The sequence below is a fragment of the Mesoplodon mirus genome (genome assembly GCF_964341445.2).
Source record: "Mesoplodon mirus genome assembly, chromosome: 8".
Taxonomy (NCBI): domain Eukaryota; kingdom Metazoa; phylum Chordata; class Mammalia; order Artiodactyla; family Ziphiidae; genus Mesoplodon; species Mesoplodon mirus.
The window spans coordinates 73,236,781-73,255,840 of record NC_138984.1 but is presented as its reverse complement, the minus strand read 5'-3'; the positions used below and the strand labels follow the sequence as shown (position 1 = coordinate 73,255,840).

General features: G+C 34.7%; 1 protein-coding gene across 3 annotated transcripts in view; it reads left to right on the top strand.

Annotated features, from left to right (window-relative positions):
- Window positions 1-15,187, top strand: part of ACVR1C (activin A receptor type 1C) — a gene marked incomplete at both ends in the record, with an annotated part of 83,530 nt that extends 68,343 nt beyond the window's left edge. For 2 of the 3 annotated variants that reach the window (XM_082630316.1, XM_082630315.1), the window contains 6 exons: window positions 1,848-2,078; window positions 4,857-5,024; window positions 6,368-6,524; window positions 8,256-8,380; window positions 10,739-10,869; window positions 15,062-15,187. In XM_082630316.1, coding sequence (XP_082486442.1) covers window positions 1,848-2,078; window positions 4,857-5,024; window positions 6,368-6,524; window positions 8,256-8,380; window positions 10,739-10,869; window positions 15,062-15,187 — 938 coding nt within the window. The remainder of the gene's footprint in view (window positions 1-1,847; window positions 2,079-4,856; window positions 5,025-6,367; window positions 6,525-8,255; window positions 8,381-10,738; window positions 10,870-15,061) is intronic. The other variant, XM_082630317.1, reaches the window with a different exon arrangement.
- Window positions 15,188-19,060: the final 3,873 nt, after the last annotated feature.

The following is a 19,060-nucleotide window of genomic DNA, read 5'->3' as shown; positions in this document are numbered from 1 at the left end:
CAACTTTCATTGTGTGGCAAGTAGTGAAACTGACTATGGCTTACAAAAATATCCTGGATAGTTTGCTGCTAGAAATCTTTCCAGCTGGGGAGGACTATAATCATATCCACTGAATGGTGAGAGCATAAGAATTTGGATTGAAAAACAGTGTTTTAGTTGTAGGTCGGACGTCCACTTATTCCTGGGCAAGTTTTTAACTACCACACAGCCCCAATTTTCTCATCTCTAAATGATAAAGTTAAACCAGATCATCTAAGAAGAACTTTCTGGCTGTGAGGCTTTGTGACTAATTGTTGAGATCCATAATAGCAAATTTATAGTCTGTGCTTATTTAGTCATGGTGGGTGGTTCTCATGAACATGAGAACATCTGAATAAACTGTGGCTCATTTCAGGAGTAGAGGTCGAAGCCTACAGGAGCTTACAGGGTTGTTGCTATAAGGGTTTCCCAGCCACCTGAGTACAATGACAACTAAACATGACTTTCCCGAATAAATTATACTGTGACCTCTTTAGCTATTTTCCTCCTAATTATAAGAGTAATAAATATTTATGGAATATTGTGGACATTAAGTAAATGAAAAGAATTAGAAAGGAGAATATCACAATTTTCTTCACCCCGATTCCACTAAATAGAAATACCCATCATAGCATTTAGCATATATTCTTTTCAGTCTTTTTCCCGTGAATATTTTGAATAGCTAGATACACTTATTTAGATGGATAGAATTTGCTATGCTATTTGTCTTTAACAAAAGTATTTTTTCATTTAACAAAGTATGGTTTTTATTATAGCCGAAGTACTTTCCTATGTCATTAAGAAATAACTCTTCTTAAACAGCATCATTATTTTTGGCTCTAAGTAATCCATCCTTAGACATAATGTTAAGGGCAAACCATTATTGAGCATGTAATAGGCCAGATACCGTGCTAGGTGCTTAACATGCTTATTAATTCTCAAAGTATCCCTATGATATAGGTAATATTATTGCCCACAGGTTTTCAGGTAAGGAAGCTGAAGCTCAGAGAAGTTCAATAATTTGCCCATGATTACCATGTGGCACAGATGAAATCTGAACCCAAACCTTTCTTATCTGTGGTCTCAACCTCTGCACTGTACTTAACAATTTTTCTATTATCAGACACTTTTCCTTACTTTTTCTGTAAATAATAATATATTAAATATCTTGACATAAATTTTTCTGCATTTTTCGTTAAATCTTTGGAATAGAATTCTAGAGGTAAAGCTATTGGTTCAAAAGAACCTAAACATTTTACATACATTCAGAATATATTTTCTTTGACTTTCTTTTATTCCACAGAAAATATTCATTTGATATTTTCTATGACTGTACCTTGCTTTTAGTGTAACATGATTGCCTCACTTCATCATTGAATTCGATTCTTCTCTTTCCAATTTTAACTTGGTTTTTAAAAAAATTCATAAAGAATTTTCTGTTGTACTAGGAATCATATATTTTATTTTAGAGGCTAACAACTTATGCTTTTTAACCTTTGTGTATTTAATAAACTGACTGGCTTCAATGTGCAAATCAGAGAGATTTGCAACAATTTTGGAAAATTAGATATCTGCAGTGGCAGGCTATATTCAAGAAATTTTTGTTTGTGAATATGAGAAGAGAAATCATAGTAAGAATTTGGAGTACTTTTTGAGCATGCTTTGACTAAATTAAAGTTTGGTATAATGGTGCTTATTTCTTCAAAATCAGTAAAATTACTAAAGTGGTTAAATGTTTGCTTTTTTATGTGAAAATAATGGTCATCATGACAGTTATATTCTGGCAATTACTTGTTTTTAATCATCAATTTCATCTTTTCTTTGGTTAGGTCTGCCTCTGTTGGTTCAAAGAACAATTGCAAGGACGATTGTACTTCAGGAAATAGTAGGAAAAGGTAGATTTGGTGAGGTCTGGCACGGAAGATGGTGCGGGGAAGATGTGGCTGTGAAAATATTCTCCTCTAGAGATGAAAGATCTTGGTTTCGAGAGGCAGAAATTTATCAGACGGTTATGCTGAGACATGAAAACATCCTTGGTTTCATTGCTGCTGACAACAAAGGTATTTTCAATCTAATTGGGTCCAGCAAATAAGATATTATGTCTACTATCAGAGGAGAATAAATAATCTCTTTGTTTTAATAAAATCTATGTAAAAGTCTGATTTCTTTTTTGAGGAAAGAAAATGCTTTCCTCTTCTCCACAGATAAATGTGCAATAAATGTAAAACATAGCAGGGCAGACGAGTGATATGAAGTCATGATGACACTATAGCCAGCTTGATATTTAAAATATTTGATGACAGGTATGGCACAGGAACTAACCAACCAGAACAGAACCCTTTAGTTGCTGGGTCATAAAAAGATCTGGAGGCATCTTGGGGGTTCAGGAGTTGCTTTGGGTGTCTAGGGCAAAGGAATACCATTGGATGTTTTGAATAGCAGCTGTTAATTAAACAGGACAGAAATATTTCAATATTTTGATAACTGGTACAAAGATACCAATGAATGATAGTTGAATATTCATCTTTGTTAGGACTATACTTTCATCTGTACAACAGACCTCAACTCCAGGACTCTAGTTTTCTATAAACATTATTAGAATGGTGGCAAGCAAGATAATTTTAGTGATATTAATGTACTTTGAGTATGGTTTATATCGTGAGGTTTAATATTAACAACCCCAGATAACACTGCTTTATGAGATTTGTGGAATAAGACAGACCATCAACTTTTTGGTATTTAAATCAATAGTCATAAAATTTTGTGTATATGCCCAGTAATCAGGGAATAGATATAGAGTTTGTGGATTACCTATGCTCTCTTTCTTCTTTTTGCATAGCTTTTACTCATTCAGCTGTGCAACAATTCCCTTAAAGGGAAACAGGGAACAAAGGTGAGCAAAACTTGATCCAGTCAATTATTTTTTTAATTTGAATCAGTAATACTCATGAAGAACTTTGGAGAGGTGGAGATTATAACGTCTATCTAGCCACAAATTATCTGTGGCTACCAGAAACCTACCATTACCCAGGAAAAATTTAAATCTATGGTTATTTCTATTTAATATAAGCTTGATCATGAAAGTATTTATGATTAATTAGATGGCCAAAGAGAAGTTTAGTGTTATTATACATTTTGGCCATAGTTATGTCTGCTGATGATTTGTCTTTTCTGATTTGCCAGGGAGAAACTGAATAAAGCCAAGTAAAGCCAGGGAGAAACTGAGCTTAAAAAAGAAAAAGGGGGCCTCCCTGGTGGCGCAGTGGTTGAGAGTCCGCCTGCCGATGCAGGGGATACGGGTTCGTGCCCCGGTCTGGGAGGATCCCATATGCCGCGGAGCGGCTGGGCCCGTGAGCCATGGCCGCTGGGCCTGCGCATCCGGAGCCTGTGCTCCGCAACGGGAGAGGCCACAACAGTGAGAGGCCCGCATACCGCAAAAAAAAAAAAAGAAAAAAAAAAAAAAAAAAAAAAGAAAAAGGTTCTTTCCAAATTCTTAACTATACTATTGAAAATGAAACATTTCTTATTAAACTGTTAAGAACTTTTACTTTTCCTTCATAACATTGAGCTAAACTATCTACTGGTTAGCTTAATTCGCAATGTTATGAAAGCAGTAATGACTGCAGTTATATGGATCATCCTGACAGAGCTAATTTAATAATGACATTTATTGGATTATAAAACAAAATGCACAAGAAAGATCACCCTTGATTGTCTCTTCTTCAGTTTAACTGGTCTACCTGTGTCAATGGCGTACTTGTCAGTGGCTTTGATTCCAAGTGGTCTCTAACATCACTTTCATTTTCATGCATTTCTATATCTTTTGCAACATTTACAGTTTCACTCTTTAGTTTAGTCAACTGTCTGACAAAGACATTGATACGAGAGGGCAAAGTTAGCCACTGGTGTTAAGCAGGGAGAGAGGTGTAAGTGTTAGTTTTATATGTGGTCAATTTATTAGTGAACTTTATCATGTTATGTTGATTTTTGCATTCCTAGGAAATGTTGTCACTACCTGGATTTGGAAATTAAATACTTGGATAACCAGGAGCTCTTGTACATAAAGCACTAGGTACAAAAATTCCTTAGCAGATGTTTTTTAATTATAGTTCCCTTTCACTGAGGATCAAAACTGGTCAGGACTTCCCAGGGCTATTGTAGACATCTGATTCTGAAAGCTAAAGCTAAGTCTAGGGACTCTAATACCTAGAAAAATTTTAGGCTAATTTCTCTTCTGCTAAAAATCTTTTATAAACTGGATTAGCTTTGGTTAAATAAGGTAAATTATTTGAAAAGGTCTAGTAATTGTGTTTGGCACTTATATTAAGCTTTTAGGGAAATCATAAATTTCATATTTTGAAAGATGAATAATATGAACATCCTTGGAATGTTAGAGCTTTTATGATAGTAATAATACTTTGTGTAAATTTGTTATATTTCTGTTTTTTATTGGTACAATCTTTCTTAAAAGCTCAAGAATAATTTATAACACAACGCTGAGCCTAAATGCATCTCTCAGTAGTTTCTGCCATAATGTGGTTACTATTACCAGCAGGTACTGATATAGAGGGAATAAGAAAGGAGTAGTTCAGTTGGTAGAATCACTGCCTCACGGCTTCCTATAGCGATGGTGGGTACATGTAACAGGTTCTAATATATCAATAGGAATTCATTGAGAATTTTCACCCTACTAACTTGGACAGCAAGTATTATCACTGAAGGAGTTAACTTTGCTTTGTTAACAACACAGATTTACTTTAAACACTGACATTTGTTAAAAGCTTTTGGCTTCTTTCTCAACATAAACTTACAGCAACAAAATAACTTTTTCCCGTTAGATAATGGAACTTGGACTCAACTTTGGCTTGTCTCTGAATATCATGAACAGGGCTCCTTATATGACTATTTGAATAGAAACATAGTGACAGTGTCTGGAATGATCAAACTGGCACTTTCAATAGCTAGTGGTCTGGCCCACCTTCATATGGAGATTGTTGGTACACAAGGTATGTATTTTCTTTATAATTATTTTTCTCCTTGAATATGAGGATAGAAACACTAAGTTGTATTTTAGTGTTCAGCTGTGTTTTAGTTTATTACAAACAATTATCAAATGTAAAGAAACACTAAAGGTATTTTATAAAGCTGAAGGTTTTGTCATGATATAGCCAACTCTCATCTACATACTTGTCACTTTGTATACTATCCATAATAATATTTTTATTCCTAGTGGCTCTATCTTTGCTATTTACCATATGTACCTGAGAGATCTTGCTTTGGTGGCAAATGCTCTATTTTCAGAGAATACAAATGATTTAACTTTTGATAACCTTTGATAATTAAAATAATTAGAAAGAGTTATTCTGACCTTTAAAAAGGACTTATATATCATGTACTTGAACTCCAAATAATACACACTGTCTTATCTGTTTATTGAGTTAATAGAGAATTGGCTCTAGAAAGTCAGTCTAGTCACCGTAGTGCTTCTCAGATTTGGATTCATGATCCCTTTAAACTCTTAAAGATTATTGAGGACCCCAAAAGTTTGTATATGTGGGTTATATCTATTAATATTTACTATATTAGAAACTAAAATTGAGAAATTTTAAAGTATTTATTAATTTACTTAAAGTATAATAATTAACCAATTAAATATTAAAATAAATAACGTAATTTTAAAAAGTTACATAATTTTTGTAGTACAAAAGCCAATCTAGCTAAAATAATGCCATTTTACACTTTTGCAAATCTCCCAAATGTCTGGATTTTCATACCTGTTCTTCATTCAGTCTGTCCCAGTATGTTGTTTTTGGTTGAAGTATGTGAAGAAAATGTGACATCACACAGATATGTAGTTGGAAAAGAGCCTTAAGGACTCCCAGGGATCTTTGGGCCACATCTGAGAACTGCTGGTGTAGGGTGGTAGAAGTCTGAAACTTGTTTTGTAAGAGAATATTTGCTATGTTCTTATGTGGACGTAGTAATGCTAATACTTTCCCTACTTATTCAGCAAATATTTACTAGTGGTTACTAAATGTCACCTAGTGTTCTGAGCATTGGAGGCATGGTGATGAGTAAGACATAGCCACTGCCCTTATGTAGCCTACAGTCTAGTTGGGAGGGACAGATAATGCATATGAATGAGTAAGATTATTTAGATAGTGATAAGGGCTATGAAGAAGGCAAAATGGGATAGTCTGATGCAGAATGACGTGGAATGTAGAATGGGGGTCAGGGAAGACCTTTCTTAGAAGATAACATTTGAGCCAAGTCTTCAAGTTGACTCCTTTCAGAGAGGTTCAATCTCCAGTAACGAAAAAAGTGAATATGTTTACCTTATGCTTCATAGGTAAACCTGCTATTGCTCATCGAGATATAAAATCAAAGAATATCTTAGTGAAAAAATGTGAAACTTGTGCCATAGCAGACTTAGGGTTGGCTGTGAAACATGATTCAATAATGAACACTATTGACATACCTCAGAATCCTAAAGTAGGAACCAAAAGGTAAGATAACTTACTTTGGTAGCATACTGAGACTTATGACTGCCCCATAAACATGAATGCCTGGGATATGTGTATAGGGAGGTGGGTGGCAAATCCAAAGTGGGAAACCATTAGGCCCAAGAAAGGAAGAAGTCTTCTCTGGGTCACCGAGAAATCAGTGGCACAATGGTTATAAAGCAAGAAGAGTTGGCATTTGATCATATAGAAAGTAGCTATTTGTGTGGGGAGTCCAGTGGAAAGGAATGGTGGAAGTGATGGTGATATATTATTTTTAGTGTGCCACATCTGAGAATAGTTTTCCTACAGAGAGGAGGAAAAAAATGTTAGCAGTGTATAGCTCCTCCAAGGCCTTTATATCAATACTTCAATACCTCGTAAATGAACTGAAACTCAGGGCTAGTTCTATACATTCAGGTCCTAACAACAGATATAGAATCAATACACTGAACTAGATAGGTGATATAATATATATATCTATATGATATAGGTGATATATATATATATCTATAATATTCTCTCAATATTTAAAGATATTATGTAACATGTTTACCTATAGTTGTACTTATCCTTAAGTCTCCCCATTTGATGTGTATTAAGGTAATATGAGTTTGGACACAATTCCCACTTTCAAGGAACAGAATCTCTGAAAGTTAAGAACAAGCATGATTTATATAGAGCATACCACACGTATGTCAGGACAGGCCCATTAGTAATGGGATTCCTGGTGTTTTCTTATTATAGCCAGACTGTGGCCATATGGCCAACGTACTTCTGTTTCCTTTCATTTGAATTTCAGGATCTGTGCTACTTTGGCATAATTCCAGGTTTCTTGACCTTGAAATCAGAAATAACCAAAACAGTTTCCTGGAGTTGTTAAAGGCCCTTGAGAGTAGAGAATTTCTAAGCTGGTATAGTTAGCCTACAAGCCATATTTGAGATTCCAGGCCAGTCCCTCTGAGTCCTTCACTTTGTTCCCTGGGAGACTTTAATGGGGCCCCAGAAACACTTCAGGACAATTTATTCAGACTGGGCAGCCCTAAGGGACCTCTTCTTTTTTCCCTTTAAAAAGCAAGTTTTAACTTGTCCGTCAGGGAAGCCTGGGATGCTGGATTCCTTCAGAGAATCTAAAGGTTTCAAAAGATTGGGGAGAGTGTTGCATCCTCACCTCAATATTCTGAGAAATCCTCGAAACATCCCTAAGACAGCTAGGCTCAGTCAGGTCCCAGGGACTGTAGAATTTTTGACTTAGTCCTATTCAAGCAAGGCTGTAATTTTATTGGATCCAATATATAATATGAATATATGTCTTGGAGCCAATGTATAATAATATTGTTCATTCAGAGCAGGTATTTGTGGAATGATGCTGAGCACTGTGTTGGAGTACTGGGCCCACCATGATGAATAGAACATACTCCTTGCCCTCAAGGAGCTTTCTTGGCTACAAACTACTGGAAATTGAGTTCCATCTTTCCTATTGAGTGCTTTCCAAGTATTTGGCTCCTGGCCCACAGGCTTTAACACTAGGATGATCTCTAGTTCTATTTAAAATGTTTTTAAATTATCGTTCAATAACTGTATTATTTAATTTTATTCTATTATAGTGGCTCAGATCAACCTGTAAATTTGATGTAAACTGCCTTAACATATTGTATATCAGGATTTATTAACATTGTGTTTTACTGGACTGCTATAAAATCATACACAGAATCTGAAGTGTGCATGTTTTTGAAGGTACATGGCTCCTGAAATGCTTGATGATACAATAAATGTGAATATCTTCGAGTCCTTCAAACGAGCTGACATCTATTCTGTTGGTCTGGTTTACTGGGAAATAGCCCGGAGGTGTTCAGTTGGAGGTAAGATTTTGGAAATATTCTTTGTGTCTGCCTTTCCTTGATGCTCTAATTCAATGCACTATACTGAATAGTTTCTAAATATTTAAGAGATTACCTTTTGGCGATATCTTTCCAGTGGCAAAAGTGGAGCATTTTGAACAGAACGGAGATTTTAGGTTGTGATTACCGCTTAGTTCTCCTGATAATTCTGATTTCCATAATAATACTTTGCAAAGCACTTGAAAATTTTCTTCTTTGAGCTGTATTCCTATTTTATATCAGAAATGAAACCCAAGGAGGCTAAATGACTTGCCAAGGCCGCAGGACTTAAATTGAAGTCTTCTGGTTCTCAGGCTTTTCTTGTTCATTTCTTTCCGGTGATGATGTATGTGTGGGGATTAAAGTGGAGGGCAGAGGTAAGCAAAGACTAACTTCCTGACTCTACTGCTCCCAGCAGTTTAGAGATTAACAATGAGAGGAAGAATTTGGGAAGATGAAACCCTGAAAACGCAGTCTGATGAAGTTGTTTCATCAGTGGAGAAAAGTTAAATCCTGGTAGAAAATGATTTAGATTTTTCAGTTTCAAGTGAGACAGACTTAGTCCTAAACCTTGGTTTAGCAACTTCCTGAATGTCTGACTTTAGATGAGTTATATGGTCTCACTTTCCTCATCTGTAAAATGAAGATAATAAAACTGACCTCTTGGGCTTTAAGGATTTAATGGACTAATTCAATTAATTCATGTGAAGCTTTTTGTATAGAGCCTGCTCATAGTAAACATTCAATGAAAGAACTGTCATTATTAAACCACTGTCAGTTTTTGCATTTTGTATTGATGTCATTTTGCCTTATATCAATCTCATTTTTTAAAAAATGAAAAGCTTAAAAGTTTAAAATTATATTTGAATGAGAAAACATACTTTCCCCCTTTTATTCCTAGGTTAGATAATAAAATATTCAGGAAGATAAAACTATTCATAGAAGCAATAGACTTAGAGTGGTGCAGAAACAGAACATGGACACTGGAATCCCCAAGCCTGGGATCGAGTTCCAGATCTGCCACTTACTAGCTATGTGACCTTGAGAAAATTCATGACACTCTTTGCGCCTCAGTTTCCTGATTCTGTAAAAATGGGATAATATGGTACTTTCTTTATTCAGTGCTTTTGAGGAATAATTAGTTAAAACATGTAAAGGGCTTAGGAAGGTTCTTGGTAAATAGCAAGATTCAAACATGTTATTATTTTTTTAAATTTCATACTGATATTTGTCTAGATTTGCTTTTAGATTTTTGTCCTTAAATTTTCTTCAACAGTTGAAATGGTAATTTAGTTAACATGATTTGAATTTCATTTTCTAAATTATGCCAATCTTTTTTTTTTTTTTTTTTTGCTGTACACGGGCCTCCCACTGCTGTGGCCTCTCCCGTTGCGGAGCGCAGGCTCAGCGGCCAAGGCTCACGGGCCCAGCCGCTCTGCGGCACGTGGGATCCTCCCGGCTCGGGGCACGAACCCGTGTCCCCTGCATCGGCAGGCAGACTCCCAACCACTGCGTCACCAGGGAAGCCCTAAATTATGCCAATCTTAAATATTTAAATTAAAAGAACTATAGTTTAATTCAATTGATTCTGTAAGGAAATTCTTGAACTCAAGTAACATTCTGATAATTAAAGTCAAATCTTTGTCTATTATTTGAGACTCTTTAACTATTAACCTTCACGTTGAACTGTTCATCTTCAAATACCTTTGGCCATTTCTCTGGAACATTCTCAGATCTAGTAGCTGTAAAATCCAAATGTAAAAAACTCAGGTCTTAAAAGATTGCCTAACAATTTTCACAAAGAGAAAGCTATTGTGTTTTGAAAAGGAGAAATATACTTCATTCATGGAGAAATATACATCATTCACAGATCAGTGAGGCTTGCTATAAATTTTGTAATTAGGTATTACTTCTGAATTGCACAATGGCATTTTATGTAAATCAAAATTTACATGATTTTCATAATATAAAATTATATTTTTATAATTATTAAAAGTTATGTAAATGTAACATATTTTATATAAAATTATATATGTATAATTATATAAAATTATATATTTTGTACAGTAATTACATATACTTTTGTCTCATATAACTTATTTAATTATCAAAATTATATAAATTTTCATAGAATAAAATTTCATAAACTTATATAACTATTCAACTTAGTGCTTTAAACTTATATCTTTGGTTTTACAATGATACATAATTTTAATAAACCTGATTTTCCAGTTTTCCAGGGTACCACTTGTGCCTAGAAAACTTAATTGGTATTATTTTGAAGTAAACATCTTTGTTTATTATTCACACTGGGAAATTTATTATGCAACTTTTTTATAGGAATTGTTGAGGAGTACCAGTTGCCTTATTATGACATGGTGCCTTCAGATCCGTCAATAGAGGAAATGAGGAAGGTTGTCTGTGACCAGAAGTTCCGACCAAGTATTCCGAACCAGTGGCAAAGCTGTGAAGTAAGGCTATGTTCTTATGTATATTTTTGCCATTATAATTTTGAGGTAAGTATCAGGGTGGATTTTCAGAGGCTATAGTCCTTCTCTTTATCTAGGCATCCAATTCATTTCATGTATGTAGGTATATGTCTTCATATAAGCTTCAGAAGGATTTTATTCCCTTTAGCTGTCAGTATCATAAGACTAAGTTATGTGGCAGGGACAACCTTGACATCCCAGTGACTTCACACAAGACTTTATTTCTTGCTATGCCAAGTCCCCTATAGGTTAGGCAACTTTCATTGGAATCTGTGCTCCCTGTGGTGATTCAGTAATCCAGGTGACTTTGATCTTGCGATGATGCTATCTCAACACATAGTTTCCAGAGGTCTAGATCAGGAGAAGAGAGGAGCTGGAGGGTCACACACTGGCTCTCTAATACTTTGGCTCAAGTGACACATTTCATTTCCACTCATGATTCATAGACCAGAACGAGTCACACAGTCCCATCCAGCTGAAAGGGAGCTGGGAATGTCAGGAACACAGGCATATTTGGTGGGTAGTCAATGTCTGTGCTACACAGAGTATTACAATTTCAGTCATCCTTAGAGTCAATAAATTATTCCTAATCCCTAACTTGCTGAAGTTTGAGTTTATTCTCTTCCATCAGAAAAGCTTCCCCATGGCAGGGACCATTGTTGTTTATCTCCTCATCTTGAACCACACATGTAGTAACCATCATAGAGCAGACATATTGCAATGCTTGTTCTGCCTGTGTGAAGAGAGAGACTTCTCTAGCTCCCACAGGAAGTAAAAGGGAAGGTGGAGGAAAGACTATAAATCATCTAACTAGTTCCACAACTATTTTAATGCTTTAATCTCCCCCATCCCAACTATGACTGTTTGTCTTCTGCCATATTTAAATGTAATGCTTGAGGCGATTTTTTAGGTGACATCTTTTAGTTTTGGCTCTGTCATATGTCATATCTTATACGGTTACTTTTTCCTTATTTTTCCTCTCCTTCATGTTTCACTCAACTCGTTTCTTGTTTAAGGCAAGATTTATGTCCTGATATTTCTATTTTGTGTAGATAGCTTACCTATATACTCATTTTAGAAGCAGAATTTGAGGCATTTATAAGCAAATTGAAGTTAAATTAAAATTTTTTCTGATATTAACCATTTCATGCATATGAGAGGATATTAACATATATGTAAAGTTATATGTAGAGATAATAGAATTCATGACCAAGTTTAAAAAATAGAACACTTCCAATACCTTTGAAGATTCCTCACCCCTCTGAGAGACTACTGTTATAACTAATCATTTTATTATTGTTTTGCTTTGCTTTAAAATTTAGCCATACATATATATATATATATATATGTATATATATATGTACATGTATATGGCTAACTTTTGTTTATTTGTGAAATATATTAATGACACTTACTATAGATATTCTTCTTAATTTTTTTTTACTTTACCTTATATATTTATAGCTATAATCTGTTTATTTTCATATCTGTGTAGTATTCCATTGTATGGATATAGCACAATTTCTTTTTTTTACTCTACTGTTGATTGTCACATGTGTGATTTTTAGTTTCTTTTAAAACAATACTGCTGTGTCTGTGTGTAAAAATTATTTCTTTAGGGTATAAAACTATAGATTCTTTTGGGGTGCCTACATAGATGATCATATCCCCAAATAATGAGAGTCCGGAGACTCATACCTTTCTTATTGCAGTTTCTAGGACTTCCAGTATAATGTGTGAAAGTTATGATAGTTTGGCCCCTTAAAACTTTGCATGTCTTACCTTTGACACCTTTTTTTATATAGGTTTTGTTTTCTTTTTAAAATTTTCTTTGTTTTTTGTTCTGATTCTGTGAAAAATGCCATTTGTTTGTTTTGTTTTGTTTTAAATATAATTTTGCTTTTTACTTATGTTTAGACTTTTCTCTTTGCTTTTTAAAATGTACTTTATTTTTAAAATATTTTATATCATTTAATTCTAGCATCTAATGTTTTGATAGGTTTGATTTTCCTGTTTGTTGTTTTGACTAACTCTTGCTTATGATACTTTATTTCCTCATCTTCTTGTGAATTTTCACTATGAGCTCAGGCTTACTGCAACATTTTAAGGCTAAGGTTTGATTTTTTTCTTTACCAAGATGAAAGATTTAGACAATTTTCTTCACAAAGTTCCTTCTAAGACCAATTCATCCTTACAGTCTGGACTTTGTAAATGTCTTGATCTGACACCTTCTGTGTGCTTTGGGCTGTATTTCCTGTCTTTCACATATGGTCCATCAATTCTGAAATTCTAGACTGTGAGATCAGCAGATGCCATCAGAGCAACACCTTGCTTCAGTGATTTCTTATACCTCTCTGGATTCATGCATTCTCATTGTTTTCCCCTCTGAATATTTATCTTATTTATTTACCAGTCCACTTATACTGATTTTTTTAATTCAAAATTTTTGATATTAGTATTTAGATCATTATTTTATTGTGGCATAATTTACATATGATAAAATGAATAAATCTTAGTATATAGTTTGATGACTTTAAAAAAATGTATATGTGTGTACTTACGATCCAGAGCGATACCGGGAATTTCCAACCCATCCCTTATCCATTTTTGTCTTTCATGTCCTTTCTTAGAATATTTTAAAAGATAGTCATTCTACCATATTCCCAGAATTTTCAATTAAAAGAGGATTAATAGCCTCCCTCTATAGGATTAATATCTGTGTTTTGACAGGATTTTAAAAAATATTTTAATTCCACTACAAAAATTTTAAAGAAAGTTTATGTATTCTGAAAGCCCAAGGGCAGAAATTTTAGCTTTTTTATACATAACATATATAATTTCTTAATTGAAAGCATGTTATTTTCAGGCAGCTTGAAGGAAGAGGAAAATTTTCATAAAATGCATACATAAAATGCATTAAAAGATTAATTATGTTTCAAAGATTATTGACCATCTCAAGAAGATAAAGCTATTCAATTGATTTCACTTACTGTAAAAGGATGTTGTATAAGGTGACCATATTCTCTTTCCTAAAATTACATTCAACAGAGTAGGTGGAAGACAAATAAACAACTAAACACTAAACAGAAAGGATTAAAACAAATGAAACTGGTCCATCATTTCACATTATGCTAATCAAACATGACCTTAAAAATGGTAGTGTAATTCCATAAACCAAAATGCCACTGAGCAAAGGCTCCCTATCATCTCCTGTAGCTACCTTCAAGGTTCACAAATGATGGCTTCAAATCATCTAGCAGATCAGTGGGCCTTGTGCCTCTGCCTGAAGCCAGAGGAGTTCGCCTGGTGCCTTTCTGAGAGGAGACACCCGGCCTGTCTGAGAGGAGACACCCTGGTCTCCCTAGGAGAGGAGGTGCCCTGGTCTCTGTTTGAGGGGAGACAGCCTGGGCTCTGTCTGAGGGGAGAGCCCTGGTCTTTCTATGCTAGAAGTTGACCTGGTCTCTGTCTGAGGGGAGAAACTTTTTTCTCTGTTTGAGGGGAGAGCCTGGTCTTTTTCTGAGAGAAGTCATCTTGGTCTCTGTCCATGGGGAGACACTCTGGTCCCTCTCAGGGGAGATGCCTTAGTCCTTGTCTGAGGGGAGACAGTCTGGTCCCTTTCTGAGAGGAAACGTCCTGGTCCTGGTCTGAGGGTAGATGTCCTGGTCTCTGAGAAGAGACACTCTAGTTTTTTTCTGAGAGAAGTCACCTTGGTCTCTTTCTGCGGGGAGATGCTCTGGTCCCTCTGAGGGGAGATGCCCTGGTCTCTGTCAATGGGACAATACCCTGGTCCCTTTCTGAGAGAAGTCACCCTGGTCTCTGAGAGGAGACGCTCTGGTCTTTTTCTGAGAGAAGTCACCCTGGTCTCTGTCTGGGAGGAGAAGCCACGGTCCCTTTTTGTCTGGAAACGCCCTGGTCCTTGTCTGAGTGGAGACGCCCTGGTCCCTTTCAGAGGGGAGACACCCTGGTCTGTGTCTGGGGGGAGATGCCCTGTTCCTTGTCTTGGGGGAGACACCCTTGACAGGATTTTTGAAGTGATTTGGCCCTGATCTCCTTCTCATATTGATTTAAGTTTTCTATTTCTGTATCAGAGCTTAGCATCGATTCCTGTGTTTGTGGTTTTTCTTCTCTTGTACTGTGTTTTGTGCTAAAGACTTTGATATTTTCTCTCTTAAAGGCACTCCGAGTCATGGGGAGAATAATGCGTGAGTGTTGGTATGCCAATGGGGCAGCCCGCCTAACCGCCCTTCGGATTAAGAAGACTATTTCTCAACTTTGTGTCAAAGAAGACTGCAAAGCCTGATGATGAGAATTGTGTTAAAAAGAAACCTCTCACATCTTTCTTTCTCATTTTTCCTTTTTATGTGAATTTTTTGGCCTTTGTTTTGTCATCGTTGCTGTTGTTCTACCTCAAAGATAATGCAGTGCAGTATTTAAGTGCCCAAAGGCACCATGAAAAAATAACTAAAGTCAAGTATGGGCTGGAGTTGACTTCATCCACTCCCCATGTTGTCTTTAATTTTATTTTGAAAAGCAACACATCAACTCATCTTTTTATTTAAGAAACATACTACAAAAGTGTAAAATAAGCTATATGAAATAATGAAAGTTATTAAGGTTTTATTTTACTTGAATCAGGAGCACATGAATGAATAGAAAAGAAAATATAAAAGCCCATTGTTTTTTCCTGAGATGAAAACACGTTTATTAAAAATGTGGACTGGAGGATGTTATATCTAAACAAAACTTTAGATCATAGAATCTGTGGTTTTCTCTTTAAACAGGATCTTTTAAAAATTAAATATTGCTCTGAACTTTACAAAACATGTAAAAGTAGTGCTGCTCAGGTGGAAGATGGAAGGGAGATCAGATCACTTTCTTGGTTTCTCCTTCCGTGTTCTCCTCTTCATAATCCACCATCACAGCAGACCCTGAGGCAAACAGTTGGAAAGTCACAAGGTTGTTACTTTCTCTTATTTTCAAATGAGACACCTGACACCTTGAGACATTGACAGATGTCCCAAAGTCACATAGCTAGTGATAGAGCTGTCACTAGGTCCAAATCTTATGATAATCCACATGGTAGTTAGCTAGCTTCCTACTTTCCCTTTAATTCCTATAGTATTTTTTCTCCCTATGGAGAAACAACATCTTTCATGATGGAATTTGTGGTTTAGTTAAACGGAAGACAAATTAAGTTATTTTGCAGAATCATAATGGATCTGTATGAACTCTCAGGACAATATCCACTGACATTTTCCTCATAGAAATTCCATAGTCACCCTATTTGTTAGATGAGTTTTAATGTTCTCTGAATACTTCCAGACATTAATCAGTCATAAGGTCATAAATTGTCAGAGATGTCTTTAAGATGTATTGCAGAGGTCCCTACTACTTTTGTACATATACATTTAGAAAGAGAAGAACAGAAAAGGAAGAGGCTACTAGGGGATATTTTGAGGAAAAATTAAGAAAACTCTTAAATGAAATATGATAACCAAACCCAAGCAAGGGTTATCAGTAAAGAGATATTCCCTTACCTTTTCAAAATGAGCAATGGGTACAGAAGGCTCATGATAATTTTGCTTCTATTCTATTTCCTGTGGAGACAAAAGTGATGCATTCTGAATAATACATGGAACATTAAATATTTCCTTCAAATCTATAATTCTGCTTTGATGAAGGAAGATTTAACATGGTATCGTTTATTGTTCTAAAACATTGTTTCCTAAACTCTGTTCCTTAGAATGCTCTTCTGAGATGCTCAAAGACCAAAAGTGTTCTTTGATAGATTTTTAGAAAGTGATACGGCATATTAGTATATTATGTGCTTTGAGGAGTCTAGCAGTAAAAAAATGTTACTTGAATTTCTTTAAACTGGATTTTCCAAATTATTTGACCAATGGAACTCTTTTATAAAAAACAGGGGAAACCTTTTACTAGCCCACATTTTAGTTTCTACAAAGCATGGCTTGGGTAACGGTGTTCTAAAGGATATACCTGTGTATTATCACATAGAGCACAATCTAGTGATTACACTTCATTCCACTATGGAAATGTGTTACTAAACCCATCTTCATTTGACTAGGATGAGATATCAAAGGCAAAAATCTGACAGCTGTGGTTTACATATACCTTCATTCTCATTCATGCAATTATCCATTCATTAAAAAATGTGGGGCACTGCATATCTTCCTTGCCACAATTTTGGGTTCAACAGGAAAATTAAATGGTGGATAGGTTCTGCCCTCAGGGATTTTAAAGTCTAATTTGGGAATTGGAACAGGGATGTGGGTGTGTAGGGGAAGTAAATTGACAAATGTGAGGATGTTTTGAATTCTATATGACCGTGGGTTTCAAAAATTGCTCTCAATTTGCAACACATTTAGAAAGTATCTTTATTGGTTATTCGAGACAATCTAAATTATGTAATCAATTTTTTAAAGTGCATATGGGAAGGAATTCTAAAAAGAGGTTCTGTGAAGGAGTAATCTTGCTTGTGCTTGTTACCCTGGTTTCTCATAGATTGTTTCTGCATATGTGAGAATGAAATTATTTATTTACTATGATTGTACTATAGTTTCATAAAAACAAGAGTAATATTTCCTCTTTTATTCACATATGATGGGTGAATATACTTATTTAATTTTTGAGAGAAGGTGTTTTATAATCTCCCATTTTCCTTGACATTATGTTTTATAATCTATTTGAAGTTGTCCAAATATAATTCCATATTTTTATTGAGTCAACTTCCACTCTAGAGAAATCTGTACATTTTGAGATATTTTTCTTGTTTTTGTGTTTGTTAACTATAACTCCTAAATGAATAGTCTTATATTTCAATTTCCAAATGCATTTTTAAAGAAAGAGGGTAGGTTAACATAAATTGTAAGAAAAAGTTAAAAGTTCTAATTTTTCCTTAACTTTCAGAATGATTATAAATAGAAAATGCTCATTTACAGAAATATGATACAGTTTAGAGCATTAGGCAAATTTACTGTATATAACCTATGCTGTTAAACTTTATATTATTTCTTTTTAATGGAGTCATTGTGTAATATTTATTTCTTTTGAATTGTGTTACAAGCAAAAAATATTCTTCTTAGGCTCAAAGTGTCAGTGTTCTTTGCTCCTTTCAAATATTTTGGCTTTGGGTATAACATGAAGCTTGGGAAAATGCTATTTATGAAATTTCAGTACTGTATAAAGTGGTGATGGGATTTATATGCAGCATCACTTCCTTAAACTAAGGGAAACATCATTTGTTGTCAATATTTCAGCATGAACTTGTTGCCTTATAAGCTAAGCATTTAAGTGTGTAATTGGTACAGATTCTGTTGTGTGCTTTCTTCTGTCTAAAATATTTGGCATGTCACATCTAGAATTCTTAATTTATGTTCTGACTTGAAAGTTAAGTGAAACATGACTGTGTCGTGCACTATTTTAGGTATAGCACTTGCTTCTCATCTTTATACTTTCAATTAACTTTGCATTTTAAATTTCCATGATTATATGAAAATAGTAACCTGATTGCAGTGTCTGAAGACTTCAAAACCAGCTTTTATCTTAAAATGAAAATCTACAATAGATTCACTAGGTTAGACGTTCCACAAAAATTTATTATTTGTAATATTTCTACCTTAGTAGAATTATTAAATAAAATAAAAGAAAACTACTTCTACTATGCTGGAATTTTGCCACCATATGACTTATTGGGGCAGAGAAAACTCAGGGCTATCTTAGAATTTATGCAAAAGTACCAGGGAAACTACTTAGCAAATCATCTGAAGGCAAGGAGATCACATTTGCCATTATATAAAGTTCAACTTAAAATTACTTAGCAGGGAATGGTTTCTGATTAATTGTTTAAAATAAATACGGAAATGTAATTCATTTACAAAAAATTATTTAAAATATGGACATTTTATTTCCCACCAGGAAATTAAAAATAGCAAATGAGTGAAGGTGATGGCAGTTGATGTCTTAATAATTGTTCCTTTAAATAAATTTACAAGTACAACATTTTAAGTTATTTGGAAATGTTTAAGAATTAGTATCTTAAAATGGTGTCATTGTGGTTTTTGGAGAGATTCTAAATATTTTTTCTTTTGTGAAACATATTCTTCTATGTTTGATAATGTTTTGTATTAGCTTCCTCCACAAGCTAATACCTACA